Source organism: Malaclemys terrapin, chromosome 3 (assembly GCF_027887155.1).
Source record: "Malaclemys terrapin pileata isolate rMalTer1 chromosome 3, rMalTer1.hap1, whole genome shotgun sequence".
NCBI lineage: Eukaryota > Metazoa > Chordata > Testudines > Emydidae > Malaclemys > Malaclemys terrapin.
In genome coordinates this window covers 153,432,868-153,456,554 of record NC_071507.1, presented here as the reverse complement: position 1 = coordinate 153,456,554, position 23,687 = coordinate 153,432,868, and the positions used below count along the sequence as shown (strand labels likewise).

At 42.2% G+C, this 23,687-nt stretch overlaps 1 protein-coding gene across 7 annotated transcripts in view; it reads left to right on the top strand.

The window, feature by feature from the left end:
- Window positions 1–23,687, top strand: part of FAM135A (family with sequence similarity 135 member A) — a 157,111-nt gene that overhangs the window by 6,402 nt on the left and 127,022 nt on the right. For 3 of the 7 annotated variants that reach the window (XM_054022143.1, XM_054022146.1, XM_054022142.1), the window contains exons 2-3: window positions 12,124–12,206; window positions 15,276–15,398. The exons of 2 other annotated variants lie outside the window; for them this stretch is intronic. In XM_054022143.1, the coding sequence (XP_053878118.1) occupies window positions 15,322–15,398 (77 nt within the window). In that variant the 5' untranslated portion in view covers window positions 12,124–12,206; window positions 15,276–15,321. Of the gene's footprint in view, window positions 1–12,123; window positions 12,207–13,039; window positions 13,227–15,275; window positions 15,399–23,687 lie in introns of all 7 variants that reach the window. 2 more of the 7 variants (XM_054022144.1, XM_054022145.1) reach the window with 2 other exon arrangements.

Here is a 23,687-nt window from a genome sequence, read left to right as displayed (position 1 = left end):
TTTGTTTATTTTTAATTTTTTTGATTTTGTAGAAAATCTCGTGACTCCTAGAAAGTGACTTTGCATCAGGGAAACTTTCCATACATCCATAGCAAAAATCAGTGATTCCAGGGTCAAGCTCCATGGTTCTGATTCAGCAAAACACTTAAGCATGTGCTTAAGTTTCCACTGAAGTGAGACTAAGCACACGCTTTGCTGAACAGAAATGCATTTAAGTGCTTGATTAATGTTTTGCTATATTCGGGTCTACGCAGATATTCTATTTGGCATAGAACACTTTCTCACTTACATCCTGAAGTAAACTGTATACAGACTTTTTTCCCCCTACCCTCTAAAATATGAAAGTAGGAGTTAAATAGAGATGCACACTCTCTCATTTCTAACTATGGGAGCAGATATTTGTTACAGTAAATGCAATTTTATAAATACTTGTAGAAAAGTCTTTCTTAATAATTCTCTTTCTCACAGAACAATGCACAAAGCATCCAACAATAAAAGTAACAGGGCCTTCAACAAGGAAGCAGGAAGGGAGGAAGAGTTTTTTTCCACTCTTTGGGGTCAGTGAGAAGTCAGGGGAGCAAGTTGTGTTTATTTTAACCAGAAAATAGAAAACTATGACAGCACAGTTCCTGTGACAAACACAAATGGAAATACAGGGAATAGAATGAAACATCTGTGACTGCAGTTTGTAGATTGAACACAGATTGACATATACCAAATATAAACACAGTTTGACAGAGGGAATAAAACCACATCAGTCACTTTAATCTTCACCAGATAGTTATATCTTATAGTCTGTGTTCAGTTTCCTTTTTTCATCACTCTTAGAAGTTTTGGAGTGGAGGATATATCTCAAAACAGAAAAGTTTTATTGTTATACTTTTGTCAGAAACAGAATACAGAGAACTCCTCATCAATATTTTTATTTTCCTCCTTTGCAGGATTTGTATAAAGAAAACTAAAAATAGTGTTCTGTATTTATTTTAATTTTGAGTGATTTATCTTGGATTCTCTTCCTGTCTCAAGAATCATTAAAAGGGGCAATTACAGTACCTCCAGCAGCATATTTACCGTCTAACATTTTTCTGAATGTGGTAGCATCTTGTTATTTATTTATACGATCATCCTTCATATTAGAAACAACACAGTAGAGTTTTATTTTCTATAATATTAATCAATTGTGCAGGAACCTTCCTTTTTGTGATTTTTTTTTTTGACACTTCTGAAATATGGAGCTATCTTGTTTATCAAAATCAACCCATTCACACTAATCAGCTCATGGCCTTTGTTTTACAAGTCTTCTTAATTTCCTAAATATGTCCAATTACTGGGCTCAATACAGGTTCTTTGGCCTTGGTGTGCAGGATGTCAGATAAGATGATGCAGTGATCCCTTCTGGCCTGAAAATGCCTGAATCTCTCTCTCTCCCCCCCCCCCCCCATGTTGTAGGTGAGTCTCCACTGTTTAAGCCACAGAACCTATCTAGTAACACTGGCACTGGCACCTGCTGCAGCTGTGATGTAGCAACACAGAATGCTGTCCTGGGGAGAGAGACAACCAATGAGAATGCAGCTTGATCTGAGGATGGGGTTTGGAATCTGCCCCGAAGGGGCAGCTGGAAAAAGCTATTAGAAAAGAAGGAGGAAAGGAGAAAAATCTAGATGCTGAGCCAGTGGATGAACTGAAGCTGGGGTAGGAGATGAAGTGATAAAAGAACAGGAGAGTAAAAGTAGGAGACTTGGAAGTGAGAAGAAGGAAAGTAGGAATGGTTTCAGGTCACGTGAAACATTAAAAAAAATAAACTTGGGTGTGTGAGCAGACACGTTTAGAGAAGGGAGGTAAAGGAAAATAAAATCTACCGACATACTAGAGAGTCTCAAGGAAAATAACTGAAAGGAAATATAATTGGTGAAAAAAGAAATTGATCAAAACGCTGTTATATGAAAACAAATAATGAAAACAGTAAATAACAAGCCCACCCATGAATAATCTAAAGTATATGAACAGAGAGAATGACTGTTTGAACTTCTGTTGATGGAATACAATTCAAAGGTACCTAATAGAGGGAGCCCACTAGGTGAAGAAACTCTGCTTTTGAATAAACTTGATGCAAAGAGGTACAGCTACAGGAACATCAAATCTAAGGAGCATTTCAAGCCAAAGAAAAGCAAAGAACAGTACAGAAAGAATGGAGCTGGATTTACAGCAAAGGAGAGGAAAAGTTGATTCTTCTCTGAAATGGCAGTATATTGTTGAGTAATCTCTTTTATTCTTGTTAATAATGCATTTGCTATTTACTGCACAGAGTAAGGAAGAGTAGCATGTACAAACTCGCAAAGGTTAATGTGTTGGTAACCTATAGTTCATTATTATCAGTAGTAAGTATTTAGCTTCCTGGTACAATTTTTGGGTTTTCCCTTATAATTTAAAATTTTTAGAACTTTATCCCTTTGTCTTGGTTTGCCTCTGCCTCTCCTTGCAGTTAGCAGAGTCTAGCCTAGCTGGGTAATTGCAAATGGGCATCACAAAAAGGATAGGAGAAGTGCAAAGTTAGAGATACCCATCTTAAAACAACATAAGTCAGTCAGGAGACAATGCAGGAGTAAGTAAGAATGCTAACTTCAGGAACCTTAACTCTGTCCCACGATCATCACCACAGATCAAGAGTCACATTATGCACAATTGTTGTTAGGCGTGGAAGGAGTTGATTTTTATTGGTAAGTATCAATAATCATCAATTTCACCATGTTGGAATTATTAATATTTGAAATTATTAATCTTGATATGGAAAATCTCCAAATACCAATTTAACCATAAATTCCTTTAAATTTAATAAAGGCCAAATGGTATTTATACAATTGCTCTAAACATACCTAAAAAGCCTAACTAGTAAGAAATTTACTACATTCAAACAGTAACAAAACATTTATAAGCATTTGATCAAGATACTTACAAATGGGCTAATCTCAGGAGTGCTTAGATCCACACTGGTTGGCTCCAGCATAGTCAGGTAGGTATTAACAATAAACCTGATAAGAGTTTACTTTCGATACCGTTTAACAAACACGTGATGTCATTGCCAATTGCTGACTTGAGCTAAAAACCAATTTGAGACAATTCATGCTTATTGCCAGTTTTAATCCAGATAAGATTTACACCATCCTTTCTTCCCAAGGCCTTTCCTTTCTTATCTCCCCCTAACCCTCCCTCCCCCCCCCCATCACCCTGTTTTACAGAACAATGGGAAGATTTGGGCTTGTTTCTCTTTAGACAGTTTTTCATTGTCTTGTTACTATAGCTCTTTATTTTATTAGTTACTTTTAGAGCCATACATCCTTCCCATCCACTACAAGTAATAGTACTTATTATTCTCACAGCCTTCTTTTACTTCCTGGTTGGGGCCTTCTTTACAATACTTATCTAGATCCTTAACCAAATTTAAGCAAACTTTAATTCTTTAATTTCATACTTATCCCACATACCATATACACACAAACTGACCAAAAAATTTCCATTGATGATCATCAAAATATTCAGATAGGCAAAGTAAGAAAAATGCAGCTTGAGAGTTTATTAGAGTCTTATTTACTTTTTATTATTTGGCAATTTGTGTTTCAGTGGTTATAAAGCTTTAACTTTTTGAATCTCTATGTCCATTATCATTATAAAATTTATCATAAAATTGTCTGACCTCCCCCAGTTTCCTGCAACTATGAAAATAAAAATGGAAACAAATGCCTAGATAAACATATTATCTAGGGTTACCATATTTTGTGCCTCCAAAAGGAGGACACTCCACGGGGCCCTGGCCCCGCCCCCAGCCCCGCCCCCTCCCCCCGCCCCAACTCCGCCCCCTCCCCAAAGTCTCCGCCCCCTCCCCTGCTTCCCGCGAACATTTAATTCGCGGGAAGCCTGGGCAGGTAAGGGGCGGTGTGGGGGGAGGAGGTGCGGCCCAGGCTGGCCCCCCCGGCGGCTCCAGCCTGGTTCGGCTGCGGCCCTGGGGTGCCGGCCCCGGCCCCCGGCCGACCACCCCCGGCCCGCCCAGCACTGCCAGCCGGCCCCTGGCGGTCCAGCGCACCCCCCGGCTCCCGGCCCCGGCGGCCCAGCGCACCCCCCGGCTCCCGGCCCCGGCGGCCCAGCGCACCTCCCGGCCCCGCGGCCCAGCGCACCCCCCCGGCGGCCCGGCTCCCGGCCCGACCCCTCGGCTCCCGGCCCCGCGGCCCAACGCACCCCCCCCCCGGCGGCCCAGCTCCCGGCCCGACCCCCCGGCTCCCGGCCCCGGCGGCCCAGCGCACCCCCCGGCTCCCGGCCCCGGCGGCCCAGCGCACCCCCCGGATCCCGGCCCCGGCGGCCCAGCGTACCCCCCCGGCGGCCCGGCTCCCGGCCCGACCTCCCGGCCCCGCGGCCCAACGCACCCCCCCCCCGGCGGCCCAGCTCCCGGCCCGACCCCCTGGCTCCCGGCCCCGCGGCCCAACGCACCCCCCCCCCCGGCGGCCCGGCTCCCGGCCCGACCTCCCGGCCCCGCGGCCCAACGCACCCCCCCCGGCTCCCGGCCCGACTCCCCGGCTCCCAGCCCCGCGGCCCAACGCACCCCCCCGGCGGCCCGGCTCCCGGCCCGACCTCCCGGCCCCGCTGCCCAGCGCACCCCCCCGCGGCCCGGCTCCCGGCCCCGCGCACCCCCCCGGCGGCCCGGCTCCCGGCCCGACCCCCCGGCCCCGCGCACCCCCTCGGCGGCCCGACCCCGCGGCCCCGGCCCGGCTCCCGGCCTGGCACCGCGCGCCCGGCCCCGCGACCCCGGCCCAGCCCTCCCTCCCGATTTTCCCGGACATGCCCGGCTTTTGGGGGATTTCCCCCCGGACGGGGATTTGAGCCCCCAAAAGCCGGACATGTCCGGGAAAATCCGGACGTATGGTAACCCTATATTATCCATTGAATTTATAAAAATAAAAATTGAATTTTGCCATGCCTAACTATTGTACACATCATTGCTAACCATGCCACATGAACAATATATGTCTCTACTAAAATTGATAATTTTCTAATATTTCTCTGTTTTAGTGTTACACTTTTTGTTCAGTGGGTCAAGGTCCCTGTGAATATGGTCATTTTAAGCTATTATAACTATGTGGCTTTCCTAACTATACATAGCTATTTAAGTGTGGAACACTTTAATTTTAGAAAGGTTTCAAAACATGGATAATTTTTCTAAAGCCCATGGGCAAACTCTAAAAGTGCACAAGATCTGTGATACATGCAGCCACAGCCTATGGAAATAAGCTACACAGAGAGTGGTAGAACTTGGGTCTTCCTCACTTAGTCCTAACCCTGTGCTTACTCTGTTAGACCACACTACCATCCTTAATGGATGTTCTTGTTGCCTCGGTAGCCTTATGTAGTCAAAGTTAGGGTGGTTGTTTCCCTTACTTGGCAACTTTTAAAAATAGGATCTTTTGTGTGTGTGGAGGAGAACAAAAGACACATGCTACCTTTTAAAACTCCTTATATTTGAAAGTGTTCTGATGCTTCAAGCATTAGACTCTAATTTTAGACTATGAACGGAAATATTAAAAAAAAAAAGTTAAAATAATTGAGTTTCTTCTTGTTCCTGTTGGGGAAACAATAACAGTTATTGAACTGTTTAGAAGCCTACATGAGAAGAAGAATGTGTGGAGTCAATGGTGATTTGATAGAGGGGCATGTTGCTAGTGAATAGGATCAGCTGTCTGTATGTTCTGGAGGGGAATGTGTGAAACTGAGTGATAAGGTGGGCATTGTTTGCTAAAATCTAAATACCTGGAAGGTGAGCAGGGCTTCTTAATAACCTGGATCTGTACATCAGTTCAGTTTATTTTTTATTCTTCATAACATTGTATTTAATAGGTCATTTCTCATTCTAACTGAAATAAATTTAAAAGCTGTAAACTGGTGTTTACCAAAATCAGTGTGTGAATTTCAGATTCAACATAACAAGTAAATAGTAGGAAAAAAAAATCAAATTAATAGATAACTATTCTAATGTAAATGTTGTCGTCAGTAGTTTAAATAGTAACATTAAAAGGATTCATGCTCCTCTCAAAAAACACAGAAAACTGGTTCCTTTGGATTCATCAGGATCACCAATTATGTGACTAAATGTGTCTGTTGAAGGTGTTAGAGCTGGTCATTAAGTTTGATACGTTTTCAAGGCCATTGTTTCTGAAACATATACAGTAAATCCTCACTTAACGTTGTAATTATGTTCCTGAAAAATGCGACTCTATGCGAAACGATATTAAGCGAATCCAATTTCCCCATAAGAATTAATGTAAATGCGGGGGTTAGGTTCCAGGGAAATTTTTTTCACCAGACAAAAGACATTATATACATATACAGTATAAATTTGAAACAAACAATTTAATACTGTACACAGCAATGAATGATTGTGAAGGTTAGTTGAGGTAGTGGAGTAAGAGGGTGGAATATTTCCCAGGGAATGCCTTGCTGCTAAATGATGAACTAGCACTTGACTGAGCCCTCAAGGGTTAATACACTGTTGTTAATGTAGCCTCACAGTCTACAAGGCAGCATGGACTGAGGCAGGAGAGAGGAAACACGCTAGATATAAGGCAGTAGCTGCAAACACTTCCCTTCAAAAACTGAACATGATGATGATCCCATTCTATCCAGCTGGAGGGCACTACTCCTTCCTCCTGACAGCACATGCACGGCTGCACAAGTGCTGACTTTCCAAAGTGCTGGGGGGTGCGTGCATGAGTGAGAGAGAGAGACGTGCATGTTTACCCCACTTCAAGTACGTTGCCCTTTTAAGCAGATCAGCCAGTACAGACAGGAAGCAACAGCTTCCAGCAAGCTCCCTCCTTTCTGTCCCTCTCCTCCGCTTTGACATTGGACTTTGAAGAACATATTACATTATTATTATTTATTATTATTATTATTATAGCTTCAGCAGAAATCTGATTTGATCAAATTAATAACAAAAAATGAAGATGCTATGGCAACACCATAACTGATACCAAATAAAGGTCATAGGTTGAGTCTATAACAGTATAAAAAGGCTGTGTGTCTAATGAAATATAAATCTGACTTCGTTCCTCTTTTCTCCTAGCATTTAAAACCATACACCTAAATGTGTGTGCAGAGAATGTTGTGTTAAAGTTCTTTCCATCCAAATGGTGAAAAATTGCATAAGACGGAACAGTATACACATATAACTAATATCTCCTAACTGAACCAGTCACTTTTTAGAATATGAAATATCTCCGTATGTGTGTTTGGGTACGTATGGAAGACAGAATTCAGAGTTTTGTCAATTTTTAAAAGGCCTGTGTTCATATACAAACAGCTTAGAATCAATTGGGCATGTTTTAGCACATCAGGTGGTGAAAAAGTAAATAAGGCTCTGATCCAGCTCTCATATCTATTTATGCGTTCCCTTGCACCTGCATGAAGTCTCAGTGGAATCACTGGTGCCGGCTTCCTTCTTTCCCTGGGGGTGCTCAACCCCCGCCCAGCCCCCGGTCCTACCCCCTCTTTACCCCTTTCCACAAACCCCCACTCTGCCTCTTCCTACCCCTGCTCTGTTCGAGGCCCCACCCCCACTCCACCCCTTCCCTAAAACCCATTCCCCACCCCATCTCTTCCTGCCCCTGCTCTGCCCCCACCCCGCCTCTTCCCGGGCAGTTTTGCCCCCTCCCCCAAGTGCGCCTCATCCCTGCTTCTCTCCTCTCCTCTCCCACCCCAGTGCCTCCTGCACGCCGAGGAACAGTGATTGCGGTGGGAGGGAGGGGAGGAGTTGATTGGCAGGGCCACCGGTGGGCGCGAGGCGCTGGTGTGCTGGCTCCTGGTGGGTGCTAAGCACCCGCTAATTTTTTTTCTGTGGTTGCTCCAGCCCTGGAGCACTCTTGGAGTTGGCACCTACGACTGGTGCTCCGCACAAGCATCCACCCCCAGATCTGATTGCAGGACTGGGGCCTAAATTGGTAGAAGTGAGTGGCTTAACTAATTAGATTGAAGACATTATTGTGCTTTTGTGTTGTACTTCCAGCATTGTAAGAGTTTCATTTTGGATAATTTATGCCTTTTTATGTTTGAGGAATAACTGTACTTACAAAGTGAATCACATAGTCTGCGTGTTCTGTGTTTCAGTTAATAAAAATGTTTGTTTGTTTTTTCCAGTGGATGTGCTTGGGTTGGGGGAAATTGCAACACCTCTGCTTTATTTTGTGCAGTATTCCGATTTAATAAATCGGTAGCAGAAGTTTAAACAAGTCTTTGTTTTGCTGTCTGAGACTACTCCTCCTATGCATTTATGAAACTGAGGTACATTCCAAGGATATAGATAGGGCCAGTTAAATAGAAGAATCTTATCTAGGACATTTTCAGTCTCAGTTTTTCATGTCAATCATGTCAAATTATTTTTTGTAAATGTCAGTCAGCAGCTTCACTTTACAATATGCATAATTCTTGACTGTTTATAGCATGAAAAAAGGGTAGTGTTCCTTTAGCAAGTCTGAATTTTGCTGGGCATTGTAATTCATTGTTTCGTCTGAATGGGGCATCATCATAGAATCATAGACTATCAGGGTTGGAAGGGACCTCAGGAGGTCATCTAGTCCAACGCCCTGCTCAAAGCAGGACCAATCGCCAACTAAATCATCCCAGCCAGGGCTTTGTGAAGCCTGACCTTAAAATCATCTAAGGAAGGAGATTCCACCACCTCCCTAGGTAACCCATTCCAGTGTTTCACCACCCTCCTAGTGAAAAAGTTTTTCCTAATATCCAACCTAAACCTCCTCCACTGCAACTTGAGACCATTACTCCTTGTTCTGTCATCTGGTATCTCTGAGAACAGTCTAGAACCATCCTCTTTGGAACCCCCTTTCAGGTAGTTGAAAGCAGCATCAAATCTCCCCTCATTCTTCTCTTCTGCAGACTAAATAATTCCAGTTCCCTCAACCTCTTCTCCTAAATCATATGTTTCAGCCCCCTAATCATTTTTTGTTGTCCCCTCCCGCTGGACTCGTTCCAATTTTTCCACATCCTTCTTGTAGTGTGGGGCCCAAAACTGGATCAAAGTTGGTTTAAAATCATTGACAGATCTTGCTGTATTTTAAAGATCATCTTACACTCTTCCAAAAATGTTGACTGTGCTTATAGTATATGTCCATAGTTATATATAATATAAAAGGCACTGTGGGGTTCCATATTTAGTGTCTTTAAATGCTTCTATTCTATTTAATCAATTAACTATTAAAAAGATGGCATGGTTGAGAGTTTGGGTCTTTAATTAATTGCACTGCCCTGTATATTTGCCCTAGAGTTGAAAGTAAAACAAGATTGTTTCTAACTGTCTTATACTCAGTAAAAAATAAAATTCTGCCATTTGAACTTAGCCAAAGGTTGCGGTAATAAGCGGACCAGAATGTAAACCTGTTCTTAGAGTTGTTTATAGCTCTGCAGGGTTATCAGGAGTAAAACATAGTAAAAACTTATCAATAAAATAGATTTGACTCTAAGTACACACAGATAACCAATATCTCCTAACTGAACCAGTCACTTTTTAGAATATGAAATATCATCTTTGTGTGTGTGTATGTGTGTGTGTGTGTGTGTATATATATATATACACAATCGTTAAAGACTAGAGTGTTTGTTCAATTCGTAGTTAGCTGCGATTATAAGGTGCAAACACTGGTTAGAGATCAGCTCCCTCTAATATCCAAGCTCTCACAAACTTGTCATAAAAATCTCAGAATAATGGTCACAAAAACCAATAAAGTAGGAAGATTGAAATGATGAGGGTTTTTTAGCCTCTGTAAAACTCTAATAATCATTTTTGTATTATTGCTGATTATTATGTAACCATAGAGCCTAGGATCCCTCGTCATGGACTAGGATCCCATTGTGTTAGGTGCTGTACAAACACAGAACAAAAAGACTGCACCCGCACCAAGGAGCTTACAATCTAAACAGGGCTGGTGGAACAGTTTTTATAAAGTGCAGGTGCTGAGAGCCATTGAACCAAACTGTAAACCCTGTATATCATGGAAACCACTTCAAGCCAGCGGGTGCTGCAGCACCTCTAGTTCCAGCACCTGTTAATCTAAATATAAGAAAAGATGATGATGGATGAGGAATAAAAGGAAACAATGAGACAGTATTGGCCTGTATGATAGGCAAGGGTATCAGTTCATCAGTGGCTTAACTGTTGTCAAGTTTTGCATAGGCATCATGAGTGTTTTGAAGGGGATAATGAGGAAGCTTTGCAGATGTTTACAGGGAACTCCTCCCATGTGTCAGGGTCAGCATGGGGAAAAAGCCCAAAGGTGCTTGTTTGAAAATTTAGCAAGTGGGCTACAGTCTGGCATCATAGGCTCATCTGAGGTAGGAGTCGACATCTTGATAGTAAATGAGAGATAATAGGTAGGGTGGGGATTGGCTGTGAAGGGCCTTGAAAGAGAAGATTAGTAGCTTGTATTTGCTATAGAGAAGGGGGAGCCAACGGGGAGATGCAAAGAGAGGGGTGACATGGTCAAATCAACAGACTAGAAAAAAGATTGATTCTGAATGGATGTGCCGGGTCCAAGTTGTGCCATCCTTTTCTCTGGCTTTGACAAATGCAGTAATCAAAATGTGAGATGATGAGTTCTGGATGAGAGTTTTAGCTATGTGGGTGGATAGGAAAGGCAGTATCTCAGGCCTGGCTTATACCTAAAACTTAGGTCAACCTTGCTATGTTGCTCAGAGGTATGAAAAATTCACCCCCCTGAGAGATGTAGTTAAGGTGACCTATGCCTCGATGTAGAGACTGCTAGCTCAATGGAAGAATTCTTCCATTGATCTAGTTACTGCCTCTTGGGGTGGCTACTACAGTGACAAAAAAACCTCTTCCATTGCTGTAATAAGTGTACTCTGCAGTACTACACTGTGTAGCTCTGTTTTAGCCATATTTAGTTTGAGTTGATGGCTAGATGTCAATGAGGCATGTCAGACAGGCTGAGATTTTGGTTACGGCACATGAAGATAGTTCTGGATTAGTGAGGTAGATCTGTGAGTTGTCAGCCATATAGATGGTAATTGAATTTGTGTTTGCATAAGGTGTAGAGGGAGAAGAGAGGGGAACCAAGAACAGAGGCCTGTAGAAGTCCCCCCAAAAAGTTGGAGGACTATCCTCCACAGGACTCACTGAAGGAGCAGTAAGAGACATAGGAGTACCACGAGATTACAAACTCGTGTAATTTACTGTCTTCTCTCCTCCCTTCATCGTTTTATGTATTTCTGCTGTTCAGTCTCTTCTCACTGTGTTTTAATGGCTGAGATGATCAGCTACTTCCTCAAAATTTAAATTGTGACTGAATCTGTAGGATTTTAGGACTAAAAGTGTCAACTACTCAACTTGAGTTTTTTCCAAGTTCAGTTATCCTACTTTAGATCTTAAACCCTTTTTAAAAATGAGTGTGGGGAAATATGTATTACACACTCTGTAAGCAAAGGAAGTGAAATCCTGGCCCTATTGATGTCAGTGGGAGTTTTGCCAGTGACATTAGTGGGAGCAGGCTTTCACCTAAGGATTTTTTGACAAAATCCTTGGGATTTAAAGGCACTGCGTTAAGACTGATCCAACAAATAATAATGCCAATTTTAAGAAATTGCATGTATATTTTTTTATACTGTACTTTTATTTCTTGATTTTTTTTTCCCCCTCTGAAGCTAAGGCAACAACAGTTTAAATTTTACAGCTGTACAACCCTACAGACGTAAGTTTGGGCACTATTTCTCTGCAGTTGTGAGAGATACAGAAGGGAAAACTGCTATCTGTTTGAACTATCTTTAATAAAAAGAAGTAAGAGTTCAGTGTATTGAAATATGTCTGAATCCTGTTCTCTGCCTGCCTGAAATCCAAAGCAGATTGGGAAAATCAAAGTCTTTGACAATACTTTCATTTGTTTAACAGCCTGGATTGTTCACGAATATGGTGGAGATAGAATTATTCTTCACTAACATTTTGAAGGTAATAGATTAACAAACACATGAGGAAAAGTTAGGAAAAATAGTGGATGTTGAGCTATGTGTGCTTACATTAAGAGGTACAATTAATTATTATTATTATTATTATTATTTTAGTGCAAACATGTTTTTGATAGCAGTAATGGAGATTTGGAAGACTGATTATTTCACATATTAAAATGGATTGTTTACCAGTAGAGGTAAGAACAAAGTTTTTTTTCTTCTAATAGTTTATTGACCCTCTTTTGTCACCTAACATCCATGCAACTCCTACTATAGCCAGTGAGAATTAAAGGTGTAAATGAAAGCAGAATTTTGGCTCTTAGCATAGAATAGAATGATTGTAACTGACATCTGAATCACTAATTTAGTTTGATGTAAGCATTTCCATTCTTAGTGCTTAATTCTATTGGATTTCAAAATGATCTTCAGATTTTACCTGTGTAAAAGAACTAGACACAGTCCAGTAGAACTTCAGAGTTTCGAACTCCAGAGTTATGAACTGACTGGTCAACCACACGCCTGATTTGGAACCAGAAGTATGCAATAAGGCAGCAGCAGAGTCAAAAAACAAAAAGCAAATACTGTACAGTACTGTGTTAAACGTAAACGTTAAAAAAAAGAAGAAGAAGAAGGAAAAGTTTAATAAAAAAAGATTTGAGAAGGTAAGGAAACTGTTTCTGTGCTTGTGTCATTTAAATTAAGATGGTTAAAAGCAGAATTTTTCTTCTGCATGGTAAGGTTTCAAAGCTATATTAAGTCAATGTTCAATTATAAATTTTGGAAAGAACAACCATAATGTTTTGTTCAGTTACGAATGTTTACGAATATTTCAGAGTTACGAACAACCTCCATTCCCGATATGCTCGTAACTCTGAGGTTCTACTGTACTTTGTACTAGCTACTGTACTTTTACTAAAACCTTGCATTAATTCTGGTCTTTGCATTATGATACACTTCACTTTCATCATAAGGTCTGCTGTAGTGTCTGACGTTTACATAACTGCATTGACTCCTGTTGTGTGCAATGTAGGTGTAGCTCGGGATATTAGAGAGACACATTGGATGAGGTTCTGATGGGTTGGATCACAGAGACCCCCTGGGGACTGCCACCTGATGTACTGAGACTACCTCTGAACCAGTTTTCCCTGCCAGCTTGGATCTACAGTACTCTGTCTTGTTGAGCCAGACACGCTAGCCTGCTGCAAACACAGACCCAGGTCTGAACCACGTCCCGCAAAAGCTGCAGACCTAACTGAAAACAGCTTAATAAGTGTTCCTATCTATAGCACCCAGCTCCCAGTGGGATCCAAACCCCAAATAAATCCGTTTTACTCTGTATAAAGGTTATACAGGGTAAACTCATAGATTGTCTGCCCTCTATAACACTGATAGAGATGCACAGCTGTTTGCTCCCCCAGGAATGAATTACTTTGGGTTAATTAATAAGCAAAAAGTGATTTTTATTAAGTATAAAAAGCAGGATTTAAGTGGTTCCAAGTAATAACAGAACAGAGTAAGTTACCAAGCAAAATAAAACAAAAACACACAAGTCTAAGCCTAGTACAGTAAGAAACTGGTTACAGATGAAACCTCGCACTCGGAGATGTTCCAATAAGCTTCTTTCACACAGTAGACTCCTTTCTAGTCTGGGCCCAATCCTTTCCCCAGTACAGTTCTTGTTCCAGCTCAGGTGGTAGCTAGCGGATTTTTTCATGACTGCACCCCCTTTGTTCTGTTCCACCCGCTTATATACCTTTGGCACAAGGCAGGAATCTTTTGTCTCTTTGGATCCCCACCCTTCCTTCTAAATAGAAAAGCACCAGGTTTAAAATGGATTTTAGTACCAGGTGACATGGTCCTGTGAAATCCCAAGCCTTCATTCTTCCCAGCCTGACACACAGGAAGGCTTGCAAGTAAACAGAGCCATCTACAGTCAATTGCCCTAGTTAATGGGAGCCATCCAGATTCTAAACCACCATTAATGGCCCACACTCAGAGTTATATTTTATATTCTTAAAAAGAAGAACAGGAGTACTTGTGGCACCTTAGAGACTACTGTTTCATATACAAGAATGATATATTCATACAAATAGGATGAACACACTCAGTAGATTATAAACTTTGTAATGATTCCTTACAAGAGACCTTTTGCATGAAGCATATTCCAGTTACATTATATTCACACTCATTAGCATGTTTTCATAAAATCATTTGGAGTGCAATGTCACAGAGGTAATATATCTTTTATTGGACCAGCTTCTTTTGGTGGTAGAGGCAAGCTTTTGGGCCACACAGGTATGAAGAAGAGCTCTGTGTGGCTCAAACACTTGTCTCTCTCCAGCAGAAGTTGGCCCAATAAGTCAGTGGAAATGTAGCTGTTGATTTCAATGGTATCAGGTTTTGGCCATGTGCAAAGAAACACTTTTAAGGTTCTGTTTTCTTCTTTTTACTTCAGCTTTTTTGGTGCTACAACATATGTAACAAACAGAAATCATAGATATGAACAAACATTGTTGGAGAAGAAACTCAACCCTACACAATCTGTAACTGATTTGTAACTTTTAAAACTGTACAGTAGGAAGAATGTTGACATTTAAAACACTGTTCTTGCTTGCACTGACATGATTTAAACTGAAGTGGAACATAGTGATTCAGTCTGTTTTTAAAACTGATAACCATCATAAAAAGTGAATTAAGCAGAGGAATGTCAAAATAGTGTTCTGTGTGGTTAGGATTAAATGGGGTCCTAGCAATATTCTTCATTTTATTTTTGTGGCTGCAAATGGATGAGAAGACTTCTTAGAAAAGAAATATAAAATCATTTTTTAAAAGGACTAGATAGTGGTTTTGCCAGAAGCCCTGTGTATGGGATGGTATGAAGGTGCACTGGACCTAGGAGCAATGCAGGGAAAGCATTGTGCCTTAGAGAAGCAAGACTCCCTTCCCTCACATTGCTTTGGGGGTAGTAATTTGCTACTGGCCAACACCTATATTTAAATTACTAACCCCCCATCCCACATGCTGGCTCAGCTGCACTAGCCAAGTATGTTTTGGAGTGGAGACGTGGAGCTGAATCAAGGAGTGGCAGTAGGAACTGCTGGCATGCAACATCTGCTTACCCCTAATGCACTCAGACTCAAAGTGCAGAGGGGCAGTGTGGAAACTTATACACAGCCCATGCCACATACTGGTCCTGAAAAGAAAAAAGGTGTCTTTTTGCCTCTGACTAAAAAAAAAAAAAAATTGTTTTCTCTGTTTGTTTCCAGTAACTAAGGTGCAGACAACAATTTTGGCTTATGCGTCTACATAAAAATGAGTGAAGTACAGGCTATGGTAGAATTCTCCGTGGAGCTCCACAAATTCTACAATGTGGATTTGTTTCAAAGAGGGTAGGTACTGCATTCTTTCAAAATGAAGAGGAAATTGTACTGTAGTGGATGGATGTTACTGAAAAATCTTAATGTTTAAGTTCTGTTAGTATACTTATTCTTTTAAGGTATGTGGATATACTGGCTTTGTAAACCAAGTTCAATAGATATGCCTATCTTTGCCATAGTAACGTTTCATGTTTTATTACTAGTTCTGTATGGTGACTTGAAAATTAAGTGTTTACTGCTTATTAGAAAGATAGCTGGGGAAAGCTACCTTCTTGGGGTTTACATAGAGGTTCAAAAATCTTAGGCATAGAACTTCAGCTAATATCAAATCCTTATAGTCTGATTGGAGAGGGGTGAAAGGGCTACAGATTCTAAATGTGAATTATGCTCTTGTCCAGGCCCTTGCCCTCCTCCACCTTAACTACTGTAATCTCACTGGTTTTAACTTGTCTTCTCAAGTCCATTTAAAATGTTGCTGCCAAAATCATCTTCCTAGCTTATTGTGGCAATGCGAGCTCCTCCACTGCGTCTCCTGTTTATCTAGTCTTTCATCTCATTGCATCGTGCCTCAAGACAGACGTCTCTCTTGCCTGCTTGTCCATTTTTTCCATTAGCACCTGCATGGGTTCTTCTACTTCATCAGGCCCTGAAAAAATCAGATTTGTTTTAAAAAAAAATTACAGTAGTATCATGGGTAAATGTTCCAATTTCACAGGATATGCACAGCCCCCAGGTCCTTTCCCTACCCAGCGGGAGGTGGAAGGCCCTCTCCCTCCCCAGTGGGGAGGGGGAAGTAGGTATTCTGCTTCTGCCTGCCTACTTAGGCTGCAGCTGCTCGTTGGAGGTTAGTGGGCCAGTCCTATCCCAGGAAGAGTGGGCGAATGGGGAGGTTTCTCACCCCATGGTGCTGGCTCGTCCAACCCAGCCTGACCTGGGGTAGGGATCAGTTTGTTCTGAGCGCAGCTCCAGCCCAGACCACTGCTGCTGCTTTCTATCCAGCCGGTAGGGAGAAGGGGCAGTGCTGACCACGCGGTGACTAGGAGTCCCAGCCCAGCGAGCCCCACAGCAGGCCCCTCTGGCCTGGGGGAGACACCACAGTGCAGGCTGGCAAGTAGCTGCAGAGACTGGGATCCATCACCCCCCTGATCGTTGTATGTGTCTAAGCTTTTAAAAAGTGTGTGTGTATGTGTGTGTGTATATAAAATATACTTTTTTATTTAATATAGTAAAATGTTCTTGTAGGAACCATTACAAAATATCCAGTTCTTTGAGTAGTGTCCCTGTGGGTACTCCACTTCAAGTGTGTGTGCGCCCTGTGCTTTAATCAGAGATTTTTGGTAGCGGTGCCCATTTGGTCCATGAATGTGGTCCCACACATCCTGCTGCCCCATGCCGAGGCTATTTGGAGCTGCGCAGGTGAACTGTTCTCAATTCCTTATCAACTGCCTTTGTCCTGAGATGGAGTCTGCAACATGTGTCTGTTCTCCTTTTAGGAGTCAGATAAGGTATAATTACTTACCTCGTTGTGTTTCAGTTGTTTTTTCTGTTTTCTCCTAAAAATAAAATCCTTTTATTCTTAGATATGGTTAGATAGTAGTTTAGAACTTCCCTTTCTTGGGGTTGTCTCTTTTGTTGTTTTTTCTCAGGAATGCCAGGTTCCTCAGGATTCAAAGAGGTGCTTCTCCTGCTGTGAGGCTATTCCAATCAGTGACAGGCATTCTCAGTGCCTCCACTGTTAATGTGATACCCATATTCCTAGTAAGTGCAAGATCTGCACATCTTTCAAGGGTAGATTTTGAAAAACAATAGGGAGATAAATTTAAACTACTAATGATGGAACAAGCCTTATGTCCAGCTGCAGATCCAGAGGCAGAAGAACCCCCCTGTACATAGACCTCTCAGTACTCCTAATGCCCCACAAGATCTCGGTCATCGGAAACCTTTAGAGACGTAGGCAGTACTGTGTCACTGAATACTTGTGTGGTACTGAAGTCCTCATTTACATCTTCCTCTAAAGAGAAGGAGGGAGGTGTAAATCTCCAAGAAGATCTTGGTCACCAACACACAACAGGGCTACAGAGACCTCAGGTCCCAAGGGGAGTTCAGTGTAGGCTCTGAGTGATGCAGGTATTGCAAAAGCAAAGAAGAAAACTCAGTCTAAGACCGACTTTGGGTATCTGGATCCTGACTGGCAGAGACATGGGTGTCCCGGAACAGCACTCGGTATCGATATCAAGGAAGTCAACTGTACCAGAGACCACTAGACCCCATATAATACTGAGGAGGTCAGAGCCAATGCACTCACAGGCCAAGTGCTCAGTGCTGGCTACATCAGTACCAAAGCCATCCTCCATAGGCTCTGTCCTGGGCCAATCTTTGTTACGGTCGGTACCACAAGAGTTTAGGTACCCTAAACACTAGATAGTCTCTAGAGCCAGAGTCCACCATATTAACGAGTATTGGGGGTTTGTCAGCATCAAGATCCTCTCAATCACTGATCTCTGTAACAAATAGGGAACCAGGCTTGTCCTAATCTACTTTGCAAATTGAACAGCTCCCCTCCCTGACTCCCGGAGAATGTGTAAAAAGACTCTTCAGATTCTCAGGTCTTGGTGTAGGGTTCCCCTGTCTATTCTAGAACACATCACTCTCCCTCTTGCACTGATATTTTACAGGAGAATAGACCTCAAATGACACCCTCCTGGCAGGAACACAGATGGATGCCTCCATCTATGCCTTTTGGCCTCCCAGTGGCCTTGCTGGGATCTGTGGGTGTTCTAACGCCAGCAATTCGTGATGAGGTTTTCACACCATTGGAGGAAACTGAGAAGAAGGCATTATCTTCAACCTTCTTTGTCACCACCCATGCCAGAGGAAGAGACCTGTGAGGAGAAAGATGCAAGGGCAGACAAGGAGGTGACACCTCTTTCAAATATTTCCTCTTCTTCACCTGATGTATCATGCCTCCACCACCTTCTGTGGCAGATGACTTCAGACAGTTTCAGGAAGTGATAAAGCAAATTGCTGACACACTTCAGATTCCCTTGGTGGATGTTCAGGAGTCCCACCACACACCTCATCATGATGAGAATTGCTATTCCAGTGAATGAAGCTCTTTTGGAGCCCACTAAGGCAGTTTGGGAAACTCAAGCTATAATACTGCCTACCTGCAAAAGAGTGGATGAAAAGTATTATGTTCCTGCCAGGGAATCGGCATTTCTATTCTCTCACCCAGCTCTGAACTTTCTAGTGGTAGAGGCTGTTAATGAAAGGGGCAGGCAACATAGCTCTAAGTCCACTCCATACAGCAAGGACTGTAAGAAGCTCTATTTTTTTTTTTTTGCCTCAAATCCTACACTTCAGCCACACTTCAGTTCAGAATAATAAACCATCAGGTGCTCATGGCCAAATATGACTATGTAAATTACAACAGATTTAGTTTCTTTATTGAACATCTGCCAGAGAAACACTGTGATTGGTTTAAAGCCACTGTTCAGGAGGGATAACCTCTAGCAAAAACATTCCTCCAAGCCTCCTTAGATACTGCAGCACAGTCTATATCCACTTGTGTGGTCATGAGAAGAACGTCTTGGCTGCAAATGTTGGAACTTCTGAGAGAGGTTCAAAGTACCATTTGAAGATCTCCCCTTTGACGGTTGCAAGCCCTTTGTGGACTCAGTTGATTTCTGCTTACATAAAGGACTCAAGAGTCACACTGAGATCCTTTTGAATCTATGTTCCTGTAAATAGGAGAAGATTTTATAGATTTCATATGGCATAAAGAGCATGCCCAGCCCTGTATTCAACGTACCATACGCTCTCTGAACCTCTGGCCAAGAGACCAAGGTACTCAACAACATCCTCCCAGCCATCCATGTCCTTCAGTCAACAATTACGATGGCTTGGTTGAGTGTCTCTAACCATCCAGTCAATGGGACTTTACATTTTGGATGCTGCTTCTTCCCCTTTTTAAGGATGCATGGGAGCGTATAACCTCAGACAAATGGGTTTTGGAAGCCATAATCTCTGGTTACACAATACATTTCAAGACTCTCTCTCTCTCTCTCCTACCCATCCCTGTCCTTCTTCAGGGACTCCTCTCACAGTCAGTTACTAGAACAAGAAGTGACCTCACTGTTAAGTTTAGGAGCAACACAGAAGAAGGGGATTCTACTCAAACTACTTCCTGATACCCATAAAGAAGGGGGAATGGAGACCAGTTTTAGAATTCAGGCTGCTAAACAGATACATAAACATAAAACAGCTAAAATTCAGGAGGATGACCCTGGCAGAAATAATTCCATCATTACAGCTAGGAGATTGGGTCACAAGTCGCAACCTACAAGACGCATATTTTCATTTTGCTATTCACCCATCACACAGGAGGTTTCTTTGTTTCCAAATCAACAACGAACACTGCTAATACAGGGTGCTTTCTTTTGGACTATCTTTTGTACCAAGGATATGCTCAAAGATTCCGGCAGTAATTGCTGGCCACCTGTCGTTTGGGCATAATAATTTTCCCGTGTCTAGATGATTAGCTGATAACGAGCAGATCTTGTTGGGAGGTTTGGCGTCAGTAGAGACCATGTGTTCTCTGTTTCATAGCCTGAGCCTTCAAATCAACCCCAGAAACTCAATTTTGACTCCACTACAGTGTCTAGATTTCATAGAAGCTTTCCTGGATGCTTTGATAGTCACAGCATAGCTACCATCCAGCAGATTTCTCACACTAGTGAACCACATCTCCAGGATTCAAGGGAAAATTACAGTAAAAGATTGCCTTCAACTGTTGGGACATATTTGCATGTGTCTTTGTAGTACATTGTGCTTGGGACCTCACAAAGAGCAGGGTAAATGGTATCCACAAGAGCAGCTTCTCCACATAAACCTTTTGGAATTGAGAGCATTCAGAAATGCTTAACTACACTTTCTACCTCTAATCAGATTGAAGTAAGTAAAGATAATGACAAACAACATGTCATGCATGTATTATCAACCATCAAGGAGGAGCAAGTTCTCCACCAATCTGTGGTGAAGTGATAAAACTCGAATTGGTGCATAATCAGCCACATACTCATCCCAGCTTCTTTCCCCCACGTATTCAAACCGCCATGGCAGATGACTTCAACACACATTTCTCTCTAAATTACAAATGGGAACTAAACTCCAGAGTCCTTCACATGATATTCTCAGTGTGGGGGTTCCTGGCGGTTGATCCGTTTGTCATGGCAGCAAATGCAAAATGCATCACTTACTGCTCCAGAGGGAGTCTTGATCCCCTGTCTCTAGGAAATGCATTTCTCATCACACATAGGGAAGTCCTTTCATCCATGTATCTACTAACACAGTTACTATTGATGATTCTCAGTAAGACTGGACCGGAGTCATACTAATTGCATCAAGGTGGCCAAAACAAGTCTGGTATCCCTTTCTCATCAGACTCACCTCTTCTTCATGGAAGCTTCCAATCAGTCCTTACCTACTGACCTAAGATACAGGTGTAACGATGCGGCCTCCGGTGGGACACTACTGAGAATATCAATTTAGGACAATTTGCATAGAGAGGGCAGTTACAGCCCAAGGCTGGGTGTCCTTTATTACTTAAGGCACACCAAACCAGCCAAATAGAGAGGACTTCGGTCTCACCTCACTGGCTAACCAGAAGTCATACAAGCAATTCCCTTAGGCATTCCAGTTTCCCAGTATTACCACCAGCAGCCACTTCTTATGGGGATGGATGGTTATGAAAACCAATACCCCAGTAAAAGAAAAAAGGTTCTCCCGATCCCAAAGGACCAAGCCCCAGACCCAGGTCAATATACACATCAGATCTTACCCACAAATCACGCTGTTGCCAATCCCTTAGAATCTAAAATCGAAAGGTTTATTCATAAAAAGAAAGAAATATAGATGAGAGCTAAAATTGGTTAAATGGAATCAATTATATACAGTAATGGCAAAGTTCTTGGTTCAGGCATAGCAGTGATAGAATAAACTGCAGGTTCAAATCAAGTCTCTGGAGTACATCCACAACTTGGATGGGTCATTCAGTCCTTTGTTTAGAGCTTCAGTTTGTAGCAAAGTCCCTCCAGAGGTAAGAAGCAGGATTGAAGACAAAATGGAGGGGTTTCTAGGGCCTTTTATATTCTTTCTCTTGTTGGCAGAAACCCCTTTGTTCTCCTGTGCAAAATCACAGCAACAAGATGGAGTTTGTAACCACTTGGGCAAGTCACATGTTCATGCATGACTCAGTTTGCAGGTGGCAGCCATTGCTCACATGCTACCTTGAACGTCCCAGGAAGACTTCTCTTATGTGGATTGGAGTCTCCCATGGTCCATTGTCAGTTAAGTGTTTCTTGATTGGACACTTAATCTGCAAATTCCTTTCTCAAGAAGCTGACCAAATGCTTCACTAATGCTACTTAGAATCAAACACATTGAGATACAAAGTACATAGCTAATATTCATAACTTCAACTACAAAAATGATACACATATACAGATAGCGTAATCATAACCAGCAAATCATAACCTTTTTATAGACACCTCACACGACAACCTTTGTACAATATTTGTTGCAAATATATAACAGTGGTTGCAACAATGATCTATATGGTCACAGTTTATGTCAATAACGTCACAGCAGGTCAAACACTTCACCCCAATTTACAGATTCTGTGGCTCCAAGCATGGTTCCTCTATGGTTCTTAGGGATAGAGAGATCTTGTTCCTCATTTGTACAGTGTTTTATTAAATAATAGAAAAACATCTACAAGAAATACATATCTCTGGAAATGATACCATCTTGGGCGTAACAGTCATCAGATTTCACCAACTTGCTCTCTTTTCCTAGAGTACTGGATCACCTGTTTGTAATTGAAGACATCAAGTCTTTCTGTGAATTCTATTAGGGTTCATTTAGTGGCAATAACAGCCTTTCACGTATCCATAGTTTTTTTTCTTTTTCTTTTCTTTTATCATCTTGCTATGGCAAGATTCCTGCAAGGTTTGACAATTATCTACAGCTCAGAAGCCTTACTCTTAGCTGGGATCAGGACCTAGTTCTTAATGCCTTATGAAGCATCCATTTGAACTACTAGCTTAAATGTTCATTATTAGATTTATCTATGAAGACAGCCTTTCTGTTAGCAATCACTTCCACCCAAAGGGTAGGAGAATTGGGGGCTTTAATGATGGACCTCCCATTTATGGTGTTCTCCAGAAAGTAAGTGTCGTTATGGGTCTATCCAAGATTCTTACCTAAAGTGTCCTCAGAATTCCACATTAATCAAACCATTCATCTCTGGTTTTCTTCCCAAAACCGCAGCAGACTAGTCAAGAAGCCATATTCCATACTCTAGAATTCAGGAAGACATTAGCCTTTTATCTAGACAGGACTAAATTATTGAGAAAATCTCCTAGACTATTTGTATCCATTGCGGACAGAAACAAGGGTTTGGTAGTTTTGAAACAGAGGTTGTAAAAGTGGATCTCCCATTGTATTGAGACTTGTTACAAGAGAGCTCAGGTCCAAACCCCTTTAAGAGTGATAGCACATTCTGTAAGAGCACTATATACATCGATAGCCTTAAATAGGCACCAATAGTAGACAGATGTAGAGTAGCAATTTGGTCCTCTGTTCATACCTTTCTAAACATTGTGCCTTCGTGCCTGCAGCAAGATCAGATGTGGCTGTGGGCAACACAATTCTCTCTTCAGTATTGGACTCTGCTGCAAACCTCCCATTTCCTTAGGCGGATACTGCTTGGCAGTCACCTGAAGTGGAGCATCCACAGGAACATGCTGGAGGAAGGAGGAGAGGTTATTCACTTTGTGCAGTAACTGCAGTTGTTCGAGATGTGTGCTCCTGGGAGTGCTCTGCTACCCGCCCTCTTTTCGTTCTGCTTCAGAGTCGCCCTTATGAGACTTTGCGGTAGAGAAGGAACTGAGGGGGTTTTCCTGTGGGGGCAGGAGGATATGTGGGGTATATGCATGGGCTGAATGAGCACTGCTACCAAAAATCTCTGATCAAAGGTGAAGAGCACAAATGCACCTGAAGTGAAGGACCCATGAGAGGATACATCTTAAAGAACTCCTGCTTACTGCACAAGGTGAGTAACGTCTCCATTCTTTCCCTAAGAAGAAAGTTTCATCCAGTATAGTCCTTGTGATTTATTTTTGAACTAAGTATCCAGCTGATTGCCTAGCATTATGATATAATGGTCCTTTGTACATTTACTAACAAACTGAGGGCTTGTCTACACAGGGACACTCAGAAAAGTTAATCTGAATTAACTAA